Here is a 27,020-nt window from a genome sequence, read left to right as displayed (position 1 = left end):
TCACCCAGCAGGAGATACGATTACCTACAATTCTGCCGCAAGAGAGAGAAAAACCGTTGGCTCAGTTGTGATGACTTGACGCTCGGTATTAAAAAAGAAGCGCATGCGTGAAACATGATACTCAGTGCTCGTAAACTAAGACAATGCTCGTTTTTCAAGTCAAAAATTATTAAAAATTGTTGCTCGTCTTGCGAAACACTCGTAAACCGTGTTACTCGTAATCCAAGGTTTCACTGTATATATATATAAACGACACCTACCAATAACATGATTTGAGCAGTTGCTCTGTTTATCTAATGATACGCCAGCAGCAGGAGTCTGTGATATTGTGTGTGTTTACTCTATAGTAACACTTAGAGCTTTAGGATCAACACCTCATCGTTATCATTTTGAGGAAACCAGCTCGGATTTATCCCTCAATGATAAATCTTTTAAATGTGAAATGTCTCTCTCTCCTTCTCACACACACACACACACACACACACACACTGGGTAAGCTGTATATAAACTTTCTGATTCAATTAATAAAAATATAACATGTTCCCCATGGGAGAAGCTGAGTCCCGAGCTGGAGGAGGGTCTAACACATTTCTTTTGTTTTTTAGGAAAATTTGTGACAGTCACAAAAAGGACAAATCTGAAAAGTGGGATTGTTTTACAAGAATTGACACAAGCTGTACACACACTACAGAGACTTATGTGACTGTCCTTAATGATCAAAAAGTTAATTTTACTGCCACATTTTATAAATCCTCTACACTAGTAAGGAAATCTGCATGAGTTTAATACTGCTTGTCCATTTGTCTGCTTCTGTAAGACAGATCTGGCAATCCTGTTCATCTGACCCAAAGACTCTGTGACAAATCATCAGTGTGCAGTGAAAAGAAACAATCTACCTCCTCAGGACATTGATGATGAACCCAAAACCTCTGCTTCAGTCTCACTATTAGAGAATGTGTCTTACTGAGGAGCAGGTCATGTGACTCTCAGAGAGATTATCTTACCCCAGTGTCTCCAGTTTACAGTCAGGATTCTCCAGTACAGCAGAGACACACTTTACTCCTGAGTTTCCTAGATTATTCCAGGACAGATCCAGTTCTCTCAGGTGTGAGGGGTTTGATCTCAGAGCCGAAGTCAGAGCAGCACAGCCTTCACCTGAGACACCACAACTATACAACCTGCAGAGACACAAGAGACACACACTTCATCAACACATTTACATCTTGAGTTAATATTCACAGTGCTTTAAATTATTTGCTCCTTCTTTTTATGTTTTTTTTGTATATTTGTCACACTTACAGTAGATGATTCAGATAATCACATTTTAATATTAAACAAAGATATCCACATTAAATAGAAAATGCAGTTTTTAAATAATGATTTCATTTTTTATATTACACAATGACACACTTCATCATTACATCCTGGTTTAATATTTACTTTAAAGATAATGTGTCTGTAAAATGGATCTAACTGTACGTCTGTTTAATTTATTAATATTCTTCTTATTATTATTATTCTTATTATTATTATTACTATTATTATTATTATTATTATTAGTGAGTAAAATATTTGTGCAAAAAAATGTCAGTTACTAAATCACTGTATACAACTATTAACTGCTGGTTTTATTGTGCCTCAAAGAGATGATCTTACCTCAGTTTCTCTAGTTTACAGTGAGGATTCTCCAGTATAGCAGAGAGACACTTCCCTTCTGAGTCTGTTAGTTTATTCCCAGACAGGTCGAGTGTCTTCACAGTCAGATGCAGTTCTCTCAGATTGGAGGTTTTTGAGTTGAGCACTGAGACCAGAGCTTTACCACTTCTCCCTTTAATTGTATCACACCTGATACTGAAGGAAATAAAATAAGACATAATGAACTAACACTAGTACAAATGATCAAACAGATCCTCAAAGCTTTCACTGCACCTTCTCATTTTTATAAACACCAAAAGCACAAACAGCAGTTAGACAAAACACATAAATGCTGTAATAGTAATTCACAGTTAGAGCGGCTCAGAATCGACTTGGTGGGAGTTTCAGCTTCACCATCACACACACACACACACACACACACACTGTATAAACATGGAGCATAAGATTCAGACAGATTGGGAAGTTGAGAGTCTGATGGAAAAACAAAAAGTTTCATTCAGAGTTAGATTTATCTGAACAGATGAGACATTAGATTTGTTCTGTCATTAGTGAGTTACTGAAATGAGCCCATTGGTGAAGGTGATTAATGTAGATACAGTACCTAGCATTAGCTAACAGGCTAACAGTGTGTGTGAGTGTGTGTGAGTGTGAAGCTAAAATAAGAGGGGAGGATGTATCGGACCCCTCCCTCTTCTCATCTTGCAGACACAAAATAAATAATGTTTTAAACACACACACACGTGGTCACAGTGTTATAGTACACAGTATACACGTGCACGGTTGATTATACCAGTAAGAAACACGCACTAAGACCCAAAATTCCGCAGCACAAGAAAGAGAAAAACTGTTGGCTCAGTTGTGATCATGTGACGCTCGACGTCAAAACAAGAAGTGCATGCGTGATACATGATACTCGTTACTCGTAAACCAAGATTTCCAAATCAAAATGTTTTTAAAATCTCTGAACTGTCCCTCACTGAGAGAACATTTCCATGTCAAATGTACAAACACACACACACACACACACACACACACTCAGCTGCCAGAACATTTTTATGGTAAATAAATAAATGATATTTGTTCTCCATGTCCTCAGTAGTTGGGGGCAAAAACTAAGTTAGTTTTTTTTTTGTGTAAAACCAACACCAGATCATTTCATCCTGGAACTTTCTCACTGCTCTAATTCACATACAGTGACTGGGGTATGTTGGGTTTGTTGTGGAAGAACAATATGGAGACTACTGGGTGGAGCTGAGCCTCGGGCTGGTGGAGGGTCTTCAACAAATTACACCCTTTTACACTCAAACGTCATTAACTCTAGCAAATCTGAAGCACGGATTTATAAAAAATAAATATAAACAATTAAATAAGAAAAAGGGAGGTGATGTGTTTTCTTCATAGTTTTTGCATGTAAACACACAAGAGTGAGACATTAGACTGTCCAAAATGATCCAAAAGTGAATTTTTCCTAACTAGGCCCCTTTAAGAAAATGAAATGAATTGAATGGGGATTGTGGACAGCAGTGCACCGATAAGGGGCAACACCCCGACAACCACTCACATCAAATACAATCCTTCTATGAAGATATAATAACAGGAATGTTTTACTAATAACATTTAAATTATCTCAGTGTGTGTATAACTGCACTTCTAGTCTAACACACATTTAATGTGAAAACAAATAAAAGAAAGTTACAATGAAATTTTGTATACTGTAGACATGGGTGTGAAATTGATAGGATTTATGTAAATAAACAGTTTTGTTTAAATATTGTTATGTGTTAAATATCCAGAATAAAACCAACTTAACTGTCAGAAGAAATTAGAATATTAATAATATTTCTCATTATTTCAGGCAACAAGGCATTAATGCAAGAGTTAAAAAGTGTTTTTCACCTCAACTGACAGAAACTGTCTTCCACACATTTAATATCTGCCCTTCAGTCTTATTCATTTGTTCACATGATCATTATTCTCTTATGTAACTATTTAGTTATTCACATTAACACCACTGTGTATCACCTGAAGTTTAAAACATCTTAAACTATCAAAGTGGTTTCAGTTTCTCTCTTTCTACAGTAGAACAGATTTATACAGATTTACTTACATTGATTTTCTGGATGCTGCAATCACAGGCATCACCCTCATAAGAACCTCATCTGTTATCTTCTCTGGACTGAAATATTTATTCAGGTCAAATTCCTCCAGATCCTCTGCTGATGTCAGTAACACAAACACCAGAGCAGACCACTGTGAAGGAGATAGTTCACTTTGTCCAGATTTCAGGTAGTGTTGGATTTCCTCCACTAGAGAATCATCACCCAGTTCATTCAGACAGTGGAACAGATTGATGGATTTCTCTGTAGGAAGATCTTTACTGATCATCTCCTTAATGTAATGAACAGTTTTAATTTTGCTCTGTGAGCTTCTTCCTGTCTGTGTTACTAAGTCATGTAAGAGTTTCTGGTTGGACTCCAGTGAGAGACCCAGAAGAAAGCGGAGGAAAAGATCCAGATGTCCAGTCTTACTGTTTAAGGCCTTATCTACAGCACTAATGTGGACATCTAAGATTGTATTAAAGGACTGACTCTGTTGAAGAACATTTCTCTTTTCCCTCACAGATGTCAGGTGCACATACAGAGCTGCAAGATGCTCCTGAATACTCAGATGAACAAAGCAGTACACTTTACTCTGGTGAAGCCCAAACTCCTCTCTGAAGATCTGCGTACACACACCTGAGTACACTGCTGCTTCTCTCACATCAATGCCACACTCTCTCAGGTCTTTATCATAGAAGATCAGGTTGTGTTTCTCCAGCTGCTTATATGCCAGTCGTCCCAGTTTGAGAAGCATTTCTTCATCACTCTCCTGTTTCTCTGAGTACTTTTCTCTTATGATGTTTATCTGAATGATGAGGAAGTGTGTGTACATTTGAGTCAGAGTCTTGGGGATCTCTCCACTCTCTGCTTCACGCAACATTCTCTCTAGAACAGCGGCTGAGATCCAGCAGAAGACTGGGATGTGACACATGATGTAGAGGCTTCTTAATGACTTCAGGTGTGTGATGATGTCATTGGCCAGGCTCTGATCACTGATCATCTTCCTGAAGTACTCCTCCTTCTGTGGGTCATTGAAACCTCGTACCTCTGTGACTCGATCGACAAACTCAGGGGGGATTTGATCAGCTGCTGCTGGTCGGGATGTGATCCAGATGAGAGCAGAGGGAAGCAGATTCCCTTTGATCAGGTTTATCAGCAGCACAGACACTGATGCAGATTCAGTTACATCACACACTTTTACTGTGTTCTGGAAATCCATAGGAAAACGACACTCATCCAATCCATCAAAAATGAACAGAACTTTTCCCAAACTGGACATTTGTGTTTCTTTTGTTTCCTTAAAACAGACATGAAGGAGCTCAGTTAGACTCAGTTTCTGGTCCTTCATCAGATTCAACTCTCTAAAAGGAAGTGGAAATATTGGGTGGATGTCCTGATTTGTTTTCCCTTCAGCCCAGTCCAGAATGAACTTCTGCACAGAGACTGTTTTTCCAATGCCAGCGACTCCCTTTGTCAGCACAGTTGTGATGGGTTTGTCTTGATCAGATAAGGGCTTAAAGATGTCACTGCATTTGATTGGTGTTTCCTCTGATGTTGTTCCCCTAGACGTTGCCTCGATCTGTCTCACCTCATGTTCTTTATTGATGTCTCCACTGTCTCCCTCTGTGATGTAGAGCTCTGTGTAGATCTCATTCAGGAGCGTTCGGTTTTCCTGATTTATTATCACTTCATTTACACACTCAAACTTCTTCATCAGATTTAATCTGAATGTCTTCTGGCATTCATTTACAGCAGCAGATTGTTGGTCATGTCTGTGACAGGGTGAAATAGGAAGACATGGTGAGACATGGGGGTTAATTATTACAAATCACATTTTCTGAGTGGTTACCACAGACAGTTCTTTATTATTTTGTCCCTCTGTATATCTCCTGTATGTTTGCTATGATCTAATCATTTTGAAAGAAATAACAGCAGAGAGGTTTTTAACACCAGTGTGTGATGTATTTAGTGTTGACATTACCCTTTATCTGTAATAATGATCTTTTTTTTCCCGTCTCCTCTCTTCTGTGTATCACTGGGAACAAACAAAGATTGTTAAAGACATTCAGAGTACCAGATTCACCGCAGGCAGAGGTCAAAGTTTTTCTGTTGTGTTTCATCAGTTTTGTGCTGGTTAATCGTGGTCTGACTGGGACAACAGTAGCTGATCCAGCTGCAACTTGAGGAAAGATCCTATAGCTGGCACTATAATACTATAATACCACCTAATATAACATTTCCATTTCCTGTTAGGAGTTTGTGAGACTTTCTTATCCAAAGCAACTTACACAAATGCTTTGAAGTTTCCATCATAGAGAAGATCCTTACACTGGGTTACTAGTGCACAACCTCCTTATCTGGGGCATTGTAATTATTAGCAATATTAGCAATAGCCTCAGGATTGCCGATTAGCATTAAGAGCCAATAACTGATTTGTATATGGATTTCCACACTGTACCTTTACTCTGACAAAATAAAGCGTCATTCACATTAATTCAGGATCCACAAGCCTACATTCATTCTGTCATACATGACTGGAACAAAGAATACAATAATCATTTCTTACATTGCTCATTATGGAGTAACAGGTTCAGCATGGAGGTTAATTAGAGCAGCATCGTAGCACTCTTCTTCTACACATTCAAGTTCAATTTACACTAACAAGAAGACACGGCCACTTTTGACAGTAGTTGGCATTACTGTAAAGCCACTATAATAAACTTCTGATTGTTATATTGTGCACACAAGAATGTATTCTGTATCAAATACACAAGAGCTGTAACCAAACAAACAACCATCAGTATTAGCCATTAACCACATTATAATTTTAAATATCAGTATCAGCCCAGAATTCCGCAATTGTTACATCCTTGATTACTACATCATAAACAGATAATGTGTTTGTACTTGAATGCTGATAACTATGGGATGTTACCTGTGTACAGATGAGGAGACTCCACGTTTAAATTTCAAAGGAAGATCCATAGAGATATTACTTTTCATGGAGACACAGCTGGGTTCTGGTGAGTCTGATCTCTTTATCTTGACTTTACTATACAACATTATAGAGTGAACATGAGACAGAAATTAATTGTCTAATACAGTATCATGATTCAGAATACCAGAAGAGACCTGATATGAGCAGCAATTTGTATCACGATACTTCTATTTAAGAAACTTCATGAGCTCCACCTCATCTTACACACTAGATAACAGCACCAGAGGGTGTAACATACAGAGCTCAATCAAACACTCTTTTAATACTGACAATGTTAAAAACTAAAATAATTAAATAAATATATATTAAATATATTAATTAATTTATTTATGTATTTTAGTTTTTGTGAAGGGCCTGAGAGTGAGGTAAGAGAGAAAAGAACACACAACTGAGTGTTTGTGAGACAGAGATTAATTTCTTATTTTTTTGCATGTTTGTCACACTTTTAGTCAAAGATAACATAATTAAACACAAAATGCAGTTTTTAAATTATGGTTTTTATTATTTAGGGAGAAAAAAAAAATCCAAACCTACATGGCCCTGTGTGAAAAAGTGATTGCCCCCCTTGTTAAAAAAAACCTTAACTGTGGTTTATCACACCAATAGTTCAATTTCTGTAGTCACCCCCAGTCCTGATTACTGCCACACCTGTTTCAATCAAGAAATCACTTAAATAGGAGCTACCTGACACAGAGAAGTAAACCAAAAGCACCTCAAAAGCTAGACATCATGCCAAGATCCAAAGAAATTCAGGAACAAATGAGAACAAAAGTAATTGAGATATATCAGTCTGGTAAAGGTTATAAAGCCATTTCTAAAACTTTGGGACTCCAGCGAACCACAGTGAGAGCCATTATCCACAAATAGCAAAAACATGGAACAGTGGTGAACCTTCCCAGGAGTGGCCGGCCGACCAAAATTACCCCAAGAGCGCAGAGACAACTCATCTGAGAGGCCACAAAAGACCCCAGGACAACATCTAAAGAACCGCAGGCCTCACTTGCCTCAATTAAAGTCAGTGTTCACGACTCCACCATAAGAAAGAGACTGGGCAAAAACAGCCTGCATGGCAGATTTCCAAGGCGCAAAACACTTTTAAGCAAAAAGAACATTAAGGCTTGTCTCAATTTTGCTAAAAAACATCTCAATTGATTGCCAAGACTTTCGGGAAAATACCTTGTGGACCGATGAGACAAAAGTTGAACTTTTTGGAAGGTGCCTGTCCCGTTACATCTGGCGTAAAAGTAACACAGCATTTCAGAAAAAGAACATCATACCAACAGTAAAATATGGTGGTGGTAGTGTAATGGTCTGGGGTTGTTTTGCTGCTTCAGGACCTGGAAGGCTTGCTGTGATAGATGGAACCATGAATTCTACTGTCTACCAAAAAATCCTGAAGCAGAATGTCCGGCCATCTGTTCGTCAACTCAAGCTAAAGCGATCTTGGGTGCTGCAGCAGGACAATGACCCAAAACACACCAGCAAATCCACCTCTGAATGGCTGAAGAAAAAAAGAATTAAGAATTTGGAGTGGCCTAGTCAAAGTCCTGACCTGAATCCTATTGAGATGTTGTGGCATGACCTTAAAAAGGCGGTTTATGCTAGAAAACCCTCAAATAAAGCTGAATTACAACAATTCTGCAAAGATGAGTGGGCCAAAATTCCTCCAGAGCGCTGTAAAAGACTCGTTGCAAGTTATCGCAAACGCTTGATTGCAGTTATTGCTGCTAAGGGTGGCCCAACCAGTTATTAGGTTCAGGGGGCAATTACTTTTTCACACAGGGCCATGTAGGTTTGGATTTTTTTTCTCCCTAAATAATAAAAACCATCATTTAAAAACTGCATTTTGTTTTTACTTGTGTTATCTTTGACTAATAGTTAAATGTGTTTGATGATCAGAAACATTTTGTGTGACAAACATGCAAAAGAATAAGAAATCAGGAAGGGGGCAAATAGTTTTTCACACCACTGTATATATATATAGTCGTTTCGGAAAATATTCATGAGAGAATTGAATGAAAACTATATGTTTTAAATGAAAAGTCTGAATATATTAAATGGTTTCTGAATATATTGAATGGATTCTGAATACATTGAATGAAACATGACGTCATCGAAACACAGTGCCATCTTTAGGAAGGATGAGTGAGTCAGCGAGAAACTTGGTTGCTGCGATTCTGAGAAATGAAGAGATGGTGAACACGTTAGTGAGTGCGTGTACGGCCCAAAGTGGCGCACTCAATAACAGATTTCCACATTCGAATACGTTTAAACCCGCCACGAGTTGTTATTACTTTTTTCCTCCCTAATGTGTCACAGCTGCGTTTGGTTTTCCCAGTTACTTTGCGTTGTATTTAAGCCCAGAGTTTCGTCACGAAATAGGCTGTTACGGTCAGTTTCTTTGTGGCTTGCTCTAATTAATTTCGCCCTCTGTGAATGTTCTTGGCTACGAGCTCGCCTTATGCCTAATTTTGTTGTTTGCACATCAACTGGACTCTTAACTGCTTCGGCTTAATTGCCTTTGTTTTTGGCTTGAATACGAATCAGTGAGTGTAACCGTCTTCACTCTCGCTACCAAACATCACTTATACAACACTAGTGTAAGTACTAGGACGTAGAAAAGAGAAGGAAATGGACTTTGGGCCGTACACGCACTTACTAACGTGTTAACCATCTCTTCATTTCTCAGAATCGCAGCAGAAGTTTTTCGCGGACTCACTCATCCTTCCTAAAGATGGCGCTTTGTTTCAATGACGTCATGTTTCATTCAATATATTCAGAAACCATTCAGTATATTCAGACTTTTCATTCAATATATTCAGAATCCATTCAATATATATCGAGTTTCATTCAATATATATCGAGTTTCATTCAATATATATATCGAGTTTCATTCAATATATATCGAGTTTCATTCAATATATTCAAAATCCATTCAATATATTCAGACTTTTCATTGAATATATATAGAGGTTTCATTAAATTCTCTCATGAATATTTTCCTAAACGGCTTGCCATAATATATATATAATTTATTTATTTATTTTAGCTCAATCAAAAACTCTTTTAATACTCACAATGGTAAAAACTAATGTATATTTATTTATTTATTTTAGTTAATTAAAATTGTCAGTATTAAAAGAGTGTTTGATTGAGCTCTGTATGTACAGTAAAGTGTGTGTCGCTCTCGTTTTTATTTCTAGTTCTCATCAATCAACCTTTTTACATGAAATGCACACGCAAGCATGCAGCCTTGTTTCTGGCTCTGCAAACGCGTACAAGCATTCTCTCTCTCTCTCTCTTGTGGAAAAAAAATATTGAACTATAATTGAAGTTGAGTGGGGGGGCGCAATCCAGTGTCTTCTTGTGCCAGTCCCAAGTCTGGATAAATGCAGAGGGTTGTGTCAGGAAGGGCATCCGACGTAAAACATTTGCCAAATCAATGATGCGAATCAAGAATATAATTCCCATACCAGATCGGTCGCGGCCCGGGTTAACAACGACCGCCACTGGTGCTGTTGACCTACAGGGTGCTGGTGGAAATTGGGCTACTGTTGGTCGAAGAAGGAGAGGAGGAAGGCGTGTTCGTAAGCAGAGAGAGAAGAGGAAAGGCAAGAGTTTAGGAGTGATAGTAGGGACTTTGAATGTTGGGACCATGACAGGTAAGGGAAGAGAGTTAGTTGATATGATGCAGAGAAGAAAGGTGGATATACTGTGTGTACAGGAGACCAGGTGGAGAGGTAGCAAGGCTAGAAGCTTAGGATCAGGGTTCAAATTGTTTTACCATGGTGTGGATGGGAAAAGAAATGGAGTAGGAGTTATCCTAAAAGAGGAGTTTGTAAGGAATGTTCTAGAGGTGAAGAGAGTATCAGATAGGGTGATGAGTCTGAAGCTGGAAATTGAAGGGATAATGTTCAATATTGTTAGTGGTTATGCCCCACAGGTAGGATGTGAGTTAAAAGAGAAGGAGAAATTCTGGAGCATCCCCAAAGGTGAAAGAGTGGTGATTGGTGCAGACTTCAATGGTCATGTTGGGGAAGGGAACAGAGGTGATGAAAATGTGATGGGCAGGTTTGGTCTTCAGGACAGGAATGTAGAAGGACAGATGGTGGTGGACTTTGCAAAGAGGATGGAAATGGCAGTAGTAAATACTTTCTTCCAGAAGAGGCAGGAACATAGGGTGACATATAAGAGTGGAGGCAGAAGCACTCAGGTCGACTACATCTTGTGTCGACGTTGTAACCTGAAAGAGATCAGTGACTGCAAAGTGTTGGTAGGGGAGAGTGTAGCCAGACAACACAGAACGGTGTTGTGTAAGTTAACCCTGGTGGTGAGGAAGGCGAAGAGGACAAAGGCAGAGCAGAGGACAAAGTGGTGGAAGCTGAGAAAGGAAGAATGTTGCGAAGTCTTTAGGGAGGAGTTGAGACAGGCTATGGGTGGTCAGGAGGTGCTTTCAGTTGACTGGACAACTACAGCCAATGTGATCAGGGAGACAGGTAGGAGGGTACTTGGTGTATCATCAGGTAAGGGGAAAGTGGACAAGGAGACTTGGTGGTGGAATGAGGAAGTCCAGGAGTGTATACAGGGAAAGAGGCTAGCTAAGAAGAAGTGGGACACTGAGAGGACTGAAGAAAGTAGACAGGAGTACAGGGAGATGCAGAGTAAGGTGAAGGTAGAGGTGGCAAAGGCCAAACAAAGAGCATATGAGGACTTGTATGCTAGGCTAGACAGTAAGGAGGGAGAAGGGGATCTGTACAGGTTGGCAAGGCAGAGAGATAGAGATGGGAAGGATGTGCAACAGGTTAGAGTGATTAAAGATAGAGATGGAAATGTACTGACAGATGCCAGGAGGGTGATGGGAAGATGGAAGGAGTACTTTAAGGAGTTGATGAATGAGGAAAACGAAAGAGAACAAAGAGTAGAAGAGGTGACTGTTGTGGAACAGGAAGTAGCAAATATTGGTAGAAGTGAGGTGAGAAGGGCGTTGAAGAGGATGAAGAGTGGAAAGGCTGTTGGTCCTGATGACATACCTGTGGAGGTATGGAAGTGCTTAGGAGAGGTGGCAGTAGAGTTTCTGACAAGTTTGTTTAACAAGATCTTGGAGAGTGAGAGTATTCCAGAGGAATGGAGGAGAAGTGTATTGGTGCCAATTTTTAAGAACAAGGGAGATGTGCAAAGCTGTGGCAATTATAGAGGTATAAAGCTAATGAGCCAGACATTGAAGCTGTGGGAAAGAGTAGTGGAAGCTAGGTTAAGGGCAGAGGTAAGCATTTGTGAGCAGCAATATGGTTTTATGCCTACCAAGAGAGGAGCTGTGGTATGTATGAGAGCTGTAAGACAGTGGTAAGATGTGCTGTAGGTGTGACAGAAGAGTTTAAGGTGGAGGTGGGTCTGCATCAAGGATCGGCTCTAAGCCCCTTTTTGTTTGCTCTGGTGATGGACAGGATGACAGATGAGGTAAGACAGGAGTCCCCATGGACTATGATGTTTGCAGATGACATTGTGCTCTGTAGCGAGAGCAGGGAACAGGTGGAGGAAAATTTGGAGAGGTGGAGGTATGCTCTGGAAAGCAGAGGAATGAAGGTTAGCCGCAGCAAGACGGAATACATGTGTGTAAATGAGAGGGACCCAGGAGGATCGGTGAGGCTACAGGGGGCAGAGGTAAAGAAGGTGCAGGATTTTAAGTACTTGGGGTCAACGGTCCAGAGCAATGGAGAGTGTGGAAAGGAGGTGAAGAGGCGGGTACAGGCAGGTTGGAATGGGTGGAGAAAAGTGTCAGGTGTGTTGTGCGATAAAAGAGTATCAGCGAGAATGAAAGGAAAGGTGTACAGGACAGTGGTGAGACCAGCGATGCTCTACGGCTTAGAGACAGTGCCGCTGAAGAAAAGACAGGAGGCAGAGTTGGAGGTAGCAGAGCTGAAGATGTTGAGGTTCTCTTTGGGAGTGACAAGGATGGATAGGATTAAGAATGAGTTCATCAGAGGGACAACCCACGTTAGATGTTTTGGAGATAAAGTCAGAGAGGCCAGATTAAGGTGGTTTGGGCATGTTCAGAGGAGAGATTGTGAATATCCTTGTGAAGGATACTGGGGTTCGAACTGCCAGGTAGGAGGTCTAGAGGAAGACCAAAGAGGAGATTTATGGATGCAGTGAGAGAGGACATGAAGTCAGTTGGTGTGAGAGAAGAGGATGCAGAGGATAGGGTTAGATGGAGGCAGATGATTCGCTGTGGCGACCCCTGAAAGGGAACAGCCGAAAGACAAAGAAGAAGAATTGAAGTTGAGTGGAAGGTACCAAATACCCAGAAGGCCTTAGCTCAAGAGGCCTTAATCCTCACAGCCTGCACGACAAATTGAGGAAGTGAGAAAAACATGCAGGCAGAAGGCAGGAGTTAGATAATAGAGCAATAAGATAAGAAAACTAACATAAGGAAAAATAATAACCTGTAATCTTTAATAATAATACTAATAATATTTACTACGTTTACGCTTAAGATGATTAACGATGGTTGGGTAATGTAAATTAAAGAAAATGTGCAAAGTGTGACCCAAGAACAACCCGTACACACAGAGTGCAAGAAGTTGTGCAACTTTATTGGAATGGAAAGTGCAGGCAGTGATCCAAAATATAAAAATAAACTTTCGGTTCTGCTTTAATTGGGATAAAGTGCAAAAAAGCCAGACTTCTGCTTTGAAAAACAGATAAACAAGATCAGATTTATCAAATTGTTAAGAAAAATATAAGAAGTATATCGGGTAAATTGTTGAAGTAAATCACGATTTGGGTAAGGGAAGATGTAGCCACCTGCTCCCAGAAGGAATCTTAGACGAGAAGATGTACGAGAAGAGCGCTGCCTGCGAACTAGAACAATAAATATTTTAGAACAATAAATAATAAAAATATATATATATATTAAAGAAAATCTGAACAAATGCACTTTGCACATATTAAAAAACAATATAACAAAAACAAAGCATACTGCAACATGCACAACTAAAAAAATTAATTATTACTTTACCAACCAGTAACCAAATTGAACTAATATTGTAATATACACAATAATAATTTATATATATGTATACATGTAATCACGTAATCTTGATTTTAGTAGTGTAAGTTCAAAACTGGCAAATAATCATGCAATGATCAGAGTAATGTGATTGTTTAAACTAACCTTATATTCCCACGTAATATGGGAATAGTACGTAAACAAAAATTAAATACTAACAAACATGATCAATTGATTGAATTAATCTGATTAAAGTCATTTCAATACTTTAATCAGATTTAAGATGGTTAAATATACCTCAATGCTTATCTTAGTTAAAATATAAGGGAAAAAAATCATTAAAATAATCTGTTAAATTAATTAGTTATAAGCATAATCTAAATGAATAACCAGAACATATGTTAAAGTACTAATAGACAAATAATTTCTATAAATGTCTCTAGAATAGCTAAAGTCTCTAAAATATATAATGGACAGTTAAAAACAAATAAGACAAAATATACTGTGATGAGAATAATAAAAAATTAAATATAATTATGAAAATAGAACACTTACACATCTTGATGAGGAAATTTCAGAAAAATTGATTGCGGCTTCAACAAAACCTCAAGTCACCAGCAGTCAATGGTCTGGTCAAGAAAAAGGAACAAACCAAATTTTCTCCAAAAAAGGGAAAGCATAAGACTTCGTAGGCCCAGACTTAATGGTGAGATAAATATGAGATGAAAAAAAAAAGGAAAAAGGGAGATTACGCAATTGGGAGGTGCTACATCAACCTAACCTAGGCAAAATTGGCTTACATCTAATAAATATTAAGTGATTTCTTGACTTAAGGAGGAGCAAAGAATGATGTAAGTGTTAAATGAAGGTATATAAACCATGTAAAATTGGGGAAGTTAGAGGAGGTGAGAGATAGACAGCTTCGCAGTTTGTCTGTTTGTCTTTTGTCTGGCTGGCCCAGTGCTGTCCATTTACTTTTGGCTGCAATAAACTCTTTTGCTATTTCAGTGCTTGAGTAGTTATTGATTTTGTTTTGGAAATTTGGCATAGTATACAACAAATTTGCCACGACACTCTCTCTCTCTTTATCTCTCTCTCACAAACACTCAGTTGTGTGTTCTTTTCTCTCTTACCTCACTCTCAGGCCCTTCACATGTCACTTTACTTAACTCCCCCCCCCCCCCCCCCCCCAACCATAGACTTAAGCTTTAATTAATAGTTATATTTTATTGCTGCTACTCGGCTTTTTCTCAGATTTTAAGTTTTGGGTCATTAGGAAAGTTCATTTAAATACATGATTTTTAGGTTTTCATCTTTATTGTCTTTCTTGTTAGTTATCACAGGCACAAAACAACCTCAAGCTAAATTTAAAACCTGGGCGAGGACCTCTCCTCCTCCGTCACCACCCGTCTTCGAGATCTCAACCCGAAACCGCTTCGCTCCTCTCCGTGAGACGGCACATGACGCGCTGGTCATCGGAGACTCCATTGTCCGGCACGTGCGTGCTACCACAGCTAAAGGTAAGGCGTACACGCGCTGTTTACCTGGTGCACGTGTTCTTGATGTTGCTGCACAGGTGCCTGCGGCCCTGAGGAAGAACATTCGAGCTGTGGTTCTTCATGCTGGCACCAACGACATCAGGCTGAGGCAGACGGAGATCCTAAAGAAGGACTTCAGGAGCCTGGTCGAGAAGGTCCGCAGCACATCACCCACGACAAAGATCGTCGTATCTGGACCACTTCCGACATTTCAGAGAGGAATCGAGAGGTTCAGTAGATTATTTGCCTTCAATGAATGGTTACAATCTTGGTGTCAACAACAGAGATTACCCTTTGTTGATAACTGGAATGTTTTCTGGGAGCGTCCTAGGCTCTACCGCACAGATGGCCTGCACCCTAGCAGAGCTGGAGCAGCGGTCCTCTCTGACAACATCTCCAGGACATTACGAACCATCTGACTTGCGGTAAGTCATACCTCAGATTCTTTAGATATCAGCCACAATACAACTCACCATACTAATAGACGCACACACATAGCTTGTACTATAGAAACTGTGTCTGTTCCCCGAATAGTGAGAAAAAAGAATAAATTCGTTAAATCCAGCCGAAACAATCTGGTAACCATTAAACCAGAAAAAGGCCAAATAAGTAATCGAAGTCTACCTCTAAAGTTTGGACTTCTCAACATTAGATCCCTTACGCCTAAAGCACTTATTGTTAATGAAATGGTATCAGATTATTGCCTTGACGCACTCTGCCTCACTGAAACCTGGCTTAAACCAAATGAATATATTGGTCTGAATGAGTCTACCCCGTCAGGATATTTTTATAAGCACGAGCCCCGTCTAATTGGTCGCGGTGGTGGTGTCGCCACTATCTACAAAGATGTACTCACTGTTACTCAGAAAATAAGGCCCAGGTTTAACTCATTTGAAGTGCTCGTCATTAATGTTGCACTTAATGAAATACATAATAAACCCGCGCTATATTTTACTCTGGCCACCGTGTACAGACCCCCAGGGCCATATGCCGATTTTCTAAAAGAATTTGGACATCTGCTATCAGACCTAATTGTTAACTCTGACAAAGTGTTGATAGTAGGTGACTTTAACATTCATGTAGATGATGCTAACGACACTTTAGCCCTCGCATTTATGGACTTACTAAATTCCTTTGGGGTTAAACAAAATATAAATAGATCAACTCACCGCTGTAATCATACACTAGATTTAATTATATCTCATGGTATAGATGTCACTAATATAGAGATTTTAACTCAAAGTGATGATATCACAGATCATCACCTCCTGATATATACTCTACCCGTAGAACAGATTAGCTGTGTCTCTCCACGTTATCGATTTGTTAGAAATATGAATCCGACTACTAAAGACAGATTCACAAGTAATCTACAGGATCTGTCCCAAATTCTTATTAGACCCCTAAATGCAGACGATCTAGACGAAGTGACCAGCAGCATGGGTACTATTTTTACCAGTACATTAGACACTGTTGCTCCCTTCAGATTAAAAAAAGTCAGAGATAAAACACTTGCTTCTTGGTACAATAGTTATACTCGCGCCCTAAAGAGAGCAACCCGTAACCTTGAGCGAAAATGGAGAAAAACTAAATTAGAAGTTTTTCGAATTGCGTTTAAAGACAGTATGTGCAGCTATAGACGGGCTCTAAAAACCGCTAGGACCGAGCATCTTAGCCAACTGATAGCAAGAAACCAAAACAATCCCAAGTTCTTATTTAGTACAGTAGCCTGCCTAACAAAACCTAAGATGCCTGCAGAGAGTACTCCACAACATTTTAGTAGTGAAGATTTTATGGACTTCTTTAATGAAAAAATCGATAGCATTAGGAAGAAAATAACAGAGGTTCAACCTCTAATAGCATCTCATGATCTAGTTCAGCCTAGAGCTTCACATTTAGATTTTCAGTGCTTTACAGGTATAGGACAGGAAGAGCTGTATAAACTTATCACCTCAGCTAAATCAACAACGTGCCTGTTAGACCCAATACCAACCAGATTTTTAAAAGAAGTGATGCTTACAGTTGGAGAGCCACTTCTAAACATTATTAATTCTTCATTATATCTAGGTCACGTCCCTAAACCTTTGAAGCTGGCAGTTATTAAGCCGCTTCTTAAAAAATCTAATTTGGAGGCGAATGAAATAACAAATTATAGACCTATTTCAAACCTTCCGTTCATATCAAAAATATTAGAAAAAGTAGTATCAGCTCAAATATGCACATTCTTGCAGGAAAACAACATCCTAGAAGAATTTCAGTCAGGTTTCAGGCCCCATCATAGTACAGAAACTGCACTAGTTAAGATTGCAAACGACTTGTTTTTAGCTTCAGACCAAGGCTGCATCTCAATACTAGTCTTACTTGATCTAAGTGCTGCATTCGACACCATAGATCATAATATTCTCATAGACCGCCTACAAAATCATATAGGTATTCAGGGGCAGGCATTAAAATGGTTTAGATCATACCTGTCTGATCGATACCATTTTGTAGATCTAAATGGAGTACCGTCTGATGTAATGCCAGTGAAATATGGGGTCCCACAAGGGTCAGTTTTAGGACCTCTCCTGTTCTCAATTTACATGCTTCCCCTGGGAAACATCATTAGAAGGCATGGGATTAGTTTCCATTGTTATGCTGATGATACCCAATTATACATCTCAACAAAACCAGATGAAATACCCAAGTTGTCTAGATTAACAGAGTGTGTCCAGGACATAAAAGATTGGATGACCAATAACTTTCTTTTACTAAATTCAGATAAGACAGAGATATTGCTCATCGGCCCAAAAACCAGCACACAACAGCTTTCACAATTCAGCCTGCGTTTAGAAGGATGTACTGTTACTACTAGCTCAACAGTAAAAGACCTGGGCGTGATATTAGACAGTAACTTGTCTTTTGAAAATCATATTTCCAATATCACAAAAAACAGCCTTTTTCCATCTTAGAAATATTGCCAAACTTAGGAGTATCCTATCCGTATCTGATGCAGAAAAGCTAGTTCACGCATTCATGACCTCCAGACTGGACTATTGTAATGCATTACTAGGTGGTTGTCCTGCATCCTCAATAAACAAGCTACAATTAGTCCAAAATGCAGCCGCCAGGGTTCTCACTAGATCCAGAAAATATGATCATATAACACCTGTATTATCATCACTGCACTGGCTACCTGTTCAATTTAGAATTAATTACAAAATAGTACTACTTACATACAAAGCTTTAAATGGTTTAGCTCCCTCATACCTAACCAGTCTTTTAATACGCTATAATCCACCACGTCCCTTAAGATCACAAAACTCCGGACTTCTGGTAATTCCCAGAATTTTAAAATCTACAAAAGGGGGCAGGGCATTTTCATATTTGGCTCCAAAGCTTTGGAATAGCCTTCCAGACACTGTTCGGGGAGCAGACACGGTTTCCCAATTCAAAAGTAGGCTCAAGACGCATCTCTTTAATCTGGCATACGCGTAACTCATCCCATAACCTCATACTCCAGTACACCTATCCTGAATGGCAACTACGCTAATTCTCTCCATCTTTTCTGTATTTTTCTACCCATCCTGAGACATCTGGAGATTGTGCCAGCTTCAGTAGACAAAGGCCAACCCTGCGAGGTTTCTAAGGCATCTTGAGAAGGACCTGCTCCAGCTAGATTCTGCTTTATGATGGCTGGAGCTACACATCCTGCTCCTGTGCTTCCAGTGATCTGACCCCATCTGCCCTCTGCACCTACTGCTGAACTGAATCTACACAACTTCTGATATATTGAACTTTCACCTGCACAACACACTTGATGTTATTTCTATCGGTTATCACCCAGATGAGGATGGGTTCCCTGTTGAGTCTGGTTCCTCTCAAGGTTTCTTCCTATTGCCATCTCAGGGAGTTTTTCCTTGCCACTGTCGCCGTCACCCTTGGCTTGCTCATCAGAGACATTTCATTCATCATTCATTCATTTCATTATTATCTAGACACATTTTTCTCACACATACACACTTCCAAATATTTTCTTTTCTTTTCTTTTCTAAAAAAAAAAAAAAAAAATCTTTAATTTTTTTTTTGTGAAGCTGCTTTGGGACAATGACCATTGTTAAAAGCGCTATATAAATAAAATTGAATTGAATTGAATTGAACCTGAATCCTGAATAAGAGCTATTGAGTAATTGTGCCAATTATAGTCTGATCAATCAATTAATCATTTTAGTAATCGATATATTAATCAATAATCACAATAGTCTTTGGTTGCAGCCCCGCTTTAGTGTACTTAGTGTTTTTCTGTTGCGTCACATCAGTTGTTTTCAGGAAAGATCGAATCATAGCACATGGGACAAACACCAGGCCAACAGCCTTGTCTCATTCTCTTTGCATGAACTTGGAAAAATAAGACTGAAACTGTGTTTAACATGATCACACTACCCAGAATTCACAGCGGATCCACAGTCCAGCCATCTGAAGGTCGTTACTGTAAACTACTGTATATACGTACACTCCAGTTTATATCACGGTTGGCTTGACAACAATCTAAAATGCAGATTAAAATCAACACCTGTGTGCTGTGCTTGATGTAAGTCACACTCGTGTCTAACACCATTCAGAAGCACAGTGTGTTTGTACTGGTGGTGTAATTTTATATGAATTAAAATAAATAAATAAAACTATATAATATACATTGTAGTTATGTCTCTGCAGGGTCTCACTGAAATGCCGATGTGTCTCAGTCAGAGTGAGAGTTTAACACCCTGTAGTTTTATATTGCAGTCGTTGGATATGTTGCCATTACAGAGAAAAATTAATGTAATACAATTTAATATAAAGTGTTTTGTGTCGACACTGCCTGTTCATTATTGTGAAGCCTGTATAGCGATATGTCTTATATCATGACATTAGTGTACTGTCTCATGACTACTGTTAACTTTTTAACTGCACTTTTTGAGGACATCTTTTCACAATGAACAGAATCTGGGATTTTTGTCAGGTGATGTCTGTGTTAGTTATTATTTTCATGAATACTCACTACATATATTAGATATGAATGTTCAGTGGCTAAAACACTAGGACACAGTAACTTACTGCTTTTCTGAGGGTGGGGTCTCATTCTCTGTCTCCAGATCAGGGCTCTCCATGTTTGAATGTTAGTGTATGTACAAAGAGCTCATGGACACACTGCTGAATTATGAAGGTGCTGATCTCTACTGGTGGAATAAATTATACTCCTAAACACACAACAACAATCATGCCATTAAAATCAGTAATAAATATCCACACCTTTAAAAGGAAATTGTATTTGGTCAAACAATCTTGTGTTTACAGTACATGAGAAGCAGAGGTTTTCACAGTAAGATTAGATTATAAGGATTATGCAGTGTGTCATGTCATACTGGTGCAGAGAGAGAGAGAGAGAGAGGGAGATATTTCTGTTTGTGTAGTATATAGGGAATATATGTCACTCAGGTAAAGTCTGAATCTTCATGTTCTGAATATTTAGGAGTAAAGGGCAGGTGAAAAGGGTTAAACATGATCAGGACAAAACTGACAAAATGTCCAAATCTAAAAGAGTTCCATCAGAACGCCATGTTGGTCTCTTCAGCAGGATCCTGATGATTTATTGTTCCTGGAAAGACTGAACTGTAAACAAATACATGTGATTGTCAGGATTGTCTGAATAAAAAGCATTAAAGGCAGTACTTGGTGTAAAAACTCTGCTTTAAAATAAATGTACATGATCCAGTTAAACACGTCTCTCCAAATCCCATTACATACAGTTTAATTAATAATCCCTCTTTTAATAACAAACTGTATCATAATCCTTCTCCACATCACAATTACTGCAGTCACCGTCTCTTTATTTACGTTGTCTTTCCTTATCTTATCTTCTAACCACAGCACTGATCCACAGTGTTTCTTCCTCTCCTGAATACACTTTAGTAGAGTGACAGCACACCTGTGTGTTCCTCTCCCTCACACACTCCTTTAATACTCCAGGCTCTAACTCATGACGTCACACACACACATGCTGGATGTAGTTCAACATAGTTTCCGCTAGGGGGCATTAAACTGGGAATTTTGTTTTTGTTTTGAAGAGTTAGTATTTATTCCTTAAAATGATCAAGATCGGTTCTTTCACAAGAAAATTACAATAAAACTAATTTACATGTATCTATACAGTAAAGTAAATATATCTCTTGATTGCTCTGTTGCTGTTGGCTGCTTTTTCCCGAGCTCCGCCAGACTGACCAATTTTTCTACTTTTTCGTCCCCTTACGAAGAGTAAACATATAACAGATAAGTATTTCATACTACCTTATAATATATTCACTCGAAACGCGTGTTATATCGTTTTCGTATAAGTTTATATCGTATAAGTTTTAATAGTTTTGCAGCACACCGCTTCTAGCCGGCTTTTCATTAGCATCGCTAGCCCGTTAGCCCGGCTATCACAAGTTTGTTTACGCTCTTTCGCACCGGTTATTTCTATTTTTAGACACCATGTCGGTTGGGTCTCTGCCCCTGTGTGCAGGTGAGGAGACATTGGAGCTGCACTCGGTGGACTTGGAGATGGAGGCCGTGGAGAAGCTGATCCGCGACCTACAGGTGAAGCTGGCCCGGCTACAGCAGCGGAAAGCCACGCTGGAATCGTCGCGGACCGACGCTCACCTGTCCCAGGTAAATTCTCGGCATGAGAATTCTCCGACAACCTCTACTCCGCGTGCTTCTCTGCCCAGGTCCAACGCACCGAGAACGCAGCCTGCCCAGCTTTCCTTCACCCCGGCGCCGGGATACCACGAGGCCTGGAAACTTCAGCAGCGGAAGACGCGCGCCAAGCCCCGGGCAAGGACCTCTCCTCCTCCGCCACCACCCGTCTTCGAGATCTCAACCCGAAACCGCTTCGCTCCTCTCCGTGAGACGGCACACGACGCGCTGGTCATCGGAGACTCCATTGTCCGGCACGTGCGTGCTACCACAGCTAAAGGTAAGGCGTACACGCGCTGTTTACCTGGTGCACGTGTTCTTGATGTTGCTGCACAGGTGCCTGCGGCCCTGAGGAAGAACATTCGAGCTGTGGTTCTCCATGCTGGCACCAACGACATCAGGCTGAGGCAGACTGAGATCCTAAAGAAGGACTTCAGGAGCCTGGTTGAGAAGGTCCGCAGCACATCACCCACGACAAAGATCGTCGTATCTGGACCACTTCCGACATTTCAGAGAGGAATCGAGAGGTTCAGTAGATTATTTGCCTTCAATGAATGGTTACAATCTTGGTGTCAACAACAGAGATTACCCTTTGTTGATAACTGGAATGTTTTCTGGGAGCGTCCTAGGCTCTACCGCACAGATGGCCTGCACCCTAGCAGAGCTGGAGCAGCGGTCCTCTCTGACAACATCTCCAGGACATTACGAACCATCTGACTTGCGGTAAGTCATACCTCAGATTCTTTAGATATCAGCCACAATACAACTCACCATACTAATAGACGCACACACATAGCTTGTACTATAGAAACTGTGTCTATTCCCCGATTAGTGAGAAAAAAGAATAAATTAGTTAAATCCAGCCGAAACAATCTGGTAACCATTAAACCAGAAAAAGGCCAAATAAGTAATCGAAGTCTACCTCTAAAGTTTGGACTTCTCAACATTAGATCCCTTACGCCTAAAGCACTTATTGTTAATGAAATTATATCAGATCATTGCCTTGACGCACTCTGCCTCACTGAAACCTGGCTTAAACCAAATGAATATATTGGTCTGAATGAGTCTACTCCGTCAGGATATTTTTATAAGCACGAGCCCCGTCTAATTGGTCGCGGTGGTGGTGTCGCCACTATCTACAAAGATGTACTCACTGTTACTCAGAAAATAAGGCCCAGGTTTAACTCATTTGAAGTGCTCGTCATTAATGTTGCACTTAATGAAATACATAATAAACCCGCGCTATATTTTACTCTGGCCACCGTGTACAGACCCCCAGGGCCATATGCCGATTTTCTAAAAGAATTTGGACATCTGCTATCAGACCTAATTGTTAACTCTGACAAAGTGTTGATAGTAGGTGACTTTAACATTCATGTAGATGATGCTAATGACACTTTAGCCCTCGCATTTATGGACTTACTAAATTCCTTTGGGGTTAAACAAAATATAAATAGATCAACTCACCGCTGTAATCATACACTAGATTTAATTATATCTCATGGTATAGATGTCACTAATATAGAGATTTTAACTCAAAGTGATGATATCACAGATCATCACCTCCTGATATATACTCTACCCGTAGAACAGATTAGCTGTGTCTCTCCACGTTATCGATTTGTTAGAAATATGAATCCGACTACTAAAGACAGATTCACAAGTAATCTACCGGATCTGTCCCAAATTCTTATCAGACCCCTAAATGCAGACGATCTAGACGAAGTGACCAGCAGCATGGGTACTATTTTTACCAGTACATTAGACACTGTTGCTCCCATCAGATTAAAAAAAGTCAGAGATAAAACACTTGCTCCTTGGTACAATAGTCATACTCGCGCCCTAAAGAGAGCAACCCGTAACCTTGAGCGAAAATGGAGAAAAACTAAATTAGAAGTTTTTCGAATTGCGTTTAAAGACAGTATGTGCAGCTATAGACGGGCTCTAAAAACCGCTAGGACCGAGCATCTTAGCCAACTGATAGCAAGAAACCAAAACAATCCCAAGTTCTTATTTAGTACAGTAGCCTGCCTAACAAAACCTAAGATGCCTGCAGAGAGTACTCCACAACATTTTAGTAGTGAAGATTTTATGGACTTCTTTAATGAAAAAATCGATAGCATAAGGAAGAAAATAACAGAGGTTCAACCTCTAATAGCATCTCATGATCTAGTTCAGCCAAGAGCTTCACATTTAGATTTTCAGTGCTTTACAGGTATAGGACAGGAAGAGCTGTATAAACTTATCACCTCAGCTAAATCAACAACGTGCCTGTTAGACCCAATACCAACCAGATTTTTAAAGGAAGTGATGCTTACAGTTGGAGAGCCAATTCTAAACATTATTAATTTTTCATTATATCTAGGTCACGTCCCTAAACCTTTGAAGCTGGCAGTTATTAAGCCGCTTCTTAAAAAATCTAATTTGGACGCGAATGAAATAACAAATTATAGACCGATTTCAAACCTTCCGTTCATATCAAAAATATTAGAAAAAGTAGTATCAGCTCAAATATGCACATTCTTGCAGGAAAACAACATCCTAGAAGAATTTCAGTCAGGTTTCAGGCCACATCATAGTACAGAAACTGCACTAGTTAAGATTGCAAACGACTTGTTTTTAGCTTCAGACCAAGGCTGCATCTCAATATTAGTCTTACTTGATCTAAGTGCTGCATTCGACACCATAGATCATAATATTCTCATAGACCGCCTACAAAATCATATAGGTATTCAGGGGCAGGCATTAAAATGGTTTAGATCATACCTGTCTGATCGATACCATTTTGTAGATCTAAATGGAGTACCGTCTGATGTAATGCCAGTGAAATATGGTGTCCCACAAGGGTCAGTTTTAGGACCTCTCCTGTTCTCAATTTACATGCTTCCCCTGGGAAACATCATTAGAAGGCATGGGATTAGTTTCCATTGTTATGCTGATGATACCCAATTATACATCTCAACAAAACCAGATGAAATACCCAAGTTGTCTAGATTAACAGAGTGTGTCCAGGACATAAAAGATTGGATGATCAATAACTTTCTTTTACTAAATTCAGATAAGACAGAGATATTGCTCATCGGCCCAAAAACCAGCACACAACAGCTTTCACAATTCAGCCTGCGTTTAGAAGGATGTACTGTTACTACTAGCTCAACAGTAAAAGACCTGGGCGTGATATTAGACAGCAACTTGTCTTTTGAAAATCATATTTCCAATATCACAAAAACAGCCTTTTTCCATCTTAGAAATATTGCCAAACTTAGGAGTATCCTATCCGTATCTGATGCAGAAAAGCTAGTTCATGCATTCATGACCTCCAGACTGGACTATTGTAATGCACTACTAGGTGGTTGTCCTGCATCCTCAATAAACAAGCTACAGTTAGTCCAAAATGCAGCCGCCAGGGTTCTCACTAGATCCAGAAAATATGATCATATAACACCTATATTATCATCCCTGCACTGGCTACCTGTTCAATTTAGAATTAATTACAAAATAGTACTACTTACATACAAGGCTTTAAATGGTTTAGCTCCCTCATACCTAACCAGTCTTTTGATACGCTATAATCCACCACGTCCCTTAAGATCACAAAACTCCGGACTTCTGGTAATTCCCAGAATTTTAAAATCTACAAAAGGGGGCAGGGCATTTTCATATTTGGCTCCAAAGCTTTGGAATAGCCTTCCAGACACTGTTCGGGGAGCAGACACGGTTTCCCAATTCAAAAGTAGGCTCAAGACGTATCTCTTTAATCTGGCATACGCGTAACTCAACCCATAACCTCATACTCCATTACACTTATCCTGAATGGCAACTACGCTAATTCTCTCCATCTTTTCTGTATTTTTCTACCCATCCTGAGACATCTGGAGATTGTGCCAGCTTCAGTAGACAAAGGCCAACCCTGCGAGGTTTCTAAAGCATCTTGAGAAGGACCTGCTCCAGCTAGATTCTGCTTTATGATGGCTGGAGCTACACATCCTGCTCCTGTGCTTCCAGTGATCTGACCCCATCTGCCCTCTGCACCTACTGCTGAACTGAATCTACACAACTTCTGATATATTGAACTTTCACCTGCACAACACACTTGATGTTATTTCTATCTGTTATCACCCAGATGAGGATGGGTTCCCTGTTGAGTCTGGTTCCTCTCAAGGTTTCTTCCTATTGCCATCTCAGGGAGTTTTTCCTTGCCACTGTCGCCGTCACCCTTGGCTTGCTCATCAGAGACATTTCATTCATCATTCATTCATTTAATTATTATCTAGACACATTTTTCTCACACATACACACTTCCAAATATTTTCTTTCCTTTTCTTTCTTAAAAAAAAAAAAAAAAATCTTTCATTTTTTTTCTTGTGAAGCTGCTTTGGGACAATGACCATTGTTAAAAGCGCTATATAAATAAAATTGAATTGAATTGAATTGAATATAACACACCGCACGCGGCCTTTCCTGGAGTCAGATCTTAAACCTTATTATTCTTTTGTTCCAGATTATTAAATCTAAATTCACACAAACACCCTGAATGTTTAAACAGATAAACAGAGGAGATAAACTCAAGTATATAAAACACACAGGAAATAAACAGTTCAGTTCTGCTCACATAAAACAGTTTTACTGATGTTTTTACACCAGTTCAATAACATATAACACGAGTTTTATATTAAATATAAACTCATTATTCCGATATATAGTCGTTTCTGATAAAGAAATCACTCACTTTTACTTAGCAGTCCTTGTTGTGTGACATTAATATCACCGTTTCTGCCTGGAGTTAAAGTTTATTTGTTTTTTCCAGCAGAAACAAAATGGAGTCTGTGAGAGAAACACTTTCACTTTCTCTGAGTCATGTGTCGTTCAGGGAATCGACTCTTGGAGTCGACTCATTTGGATGAATTCACAACTACGTTCTTATTTTTATCCTAATGTGACACAGATCCAATGTGTTTAACTGATCAGATTTTTCATGAAATTTTTTGTTTGAAGCAAAAGAGAGCTCACACGAACCCATGACG

General features: G+C 39.4%; 1 protein-coding gene across 1 annotated transcript in view; it reads right to left on the bottom strand.

Moving 5' to 3' along the window:
- Positions 1–20,429, bottom strand: part of LOC128515598 (NLR family CARD domain-containing protein 3-like) — a 59,656-nt gene extending 39,227 nt beyond the window's left edge. Inside the window, exons 1-3 of the mRNA XM_053489681.1 lie at positions 20,377–20,429; positions 3,764–5,527; positions 1,005–1,178 (exon numbers count right to left, since the gene is read on the bottom strand). Of these exons, the coding sequence (XP_053345656.1) occupies positions 1,005–1,178; positions 3,764–5,527; positions 20,377–20,429 (1,991 nt within the window). The remainder of the gene's footprint in view (positions 1–1,004; positions 1,179–3,763; positions 5,528–20,376) is intronic.
- Positions 20,430–27,020: the final 6,591 nt, after the last annotated feature.

This window comes from Clarias gariepinus, chromosome 28 (genome assembly GCF_024256425.1).
Source record: "Clarias gariepinus isolate MV-2021 ecotype Netherlands chromosome 28, CGAR_prim_01v2, whole genome shotgun sequence".
Taxonomy (NCBI): domain Eukaryota; kingdom Metazoa; phylum Chordata; class Actinopteri; order Siluriformes; family Clariidae; genus Clarias; species Clarias gariepinus.
The sequence above is the reverse complement of the archived record's forward strand: the minus strand, read 5'-3'. Positions and strand labels throughout refer to the sequence as shown.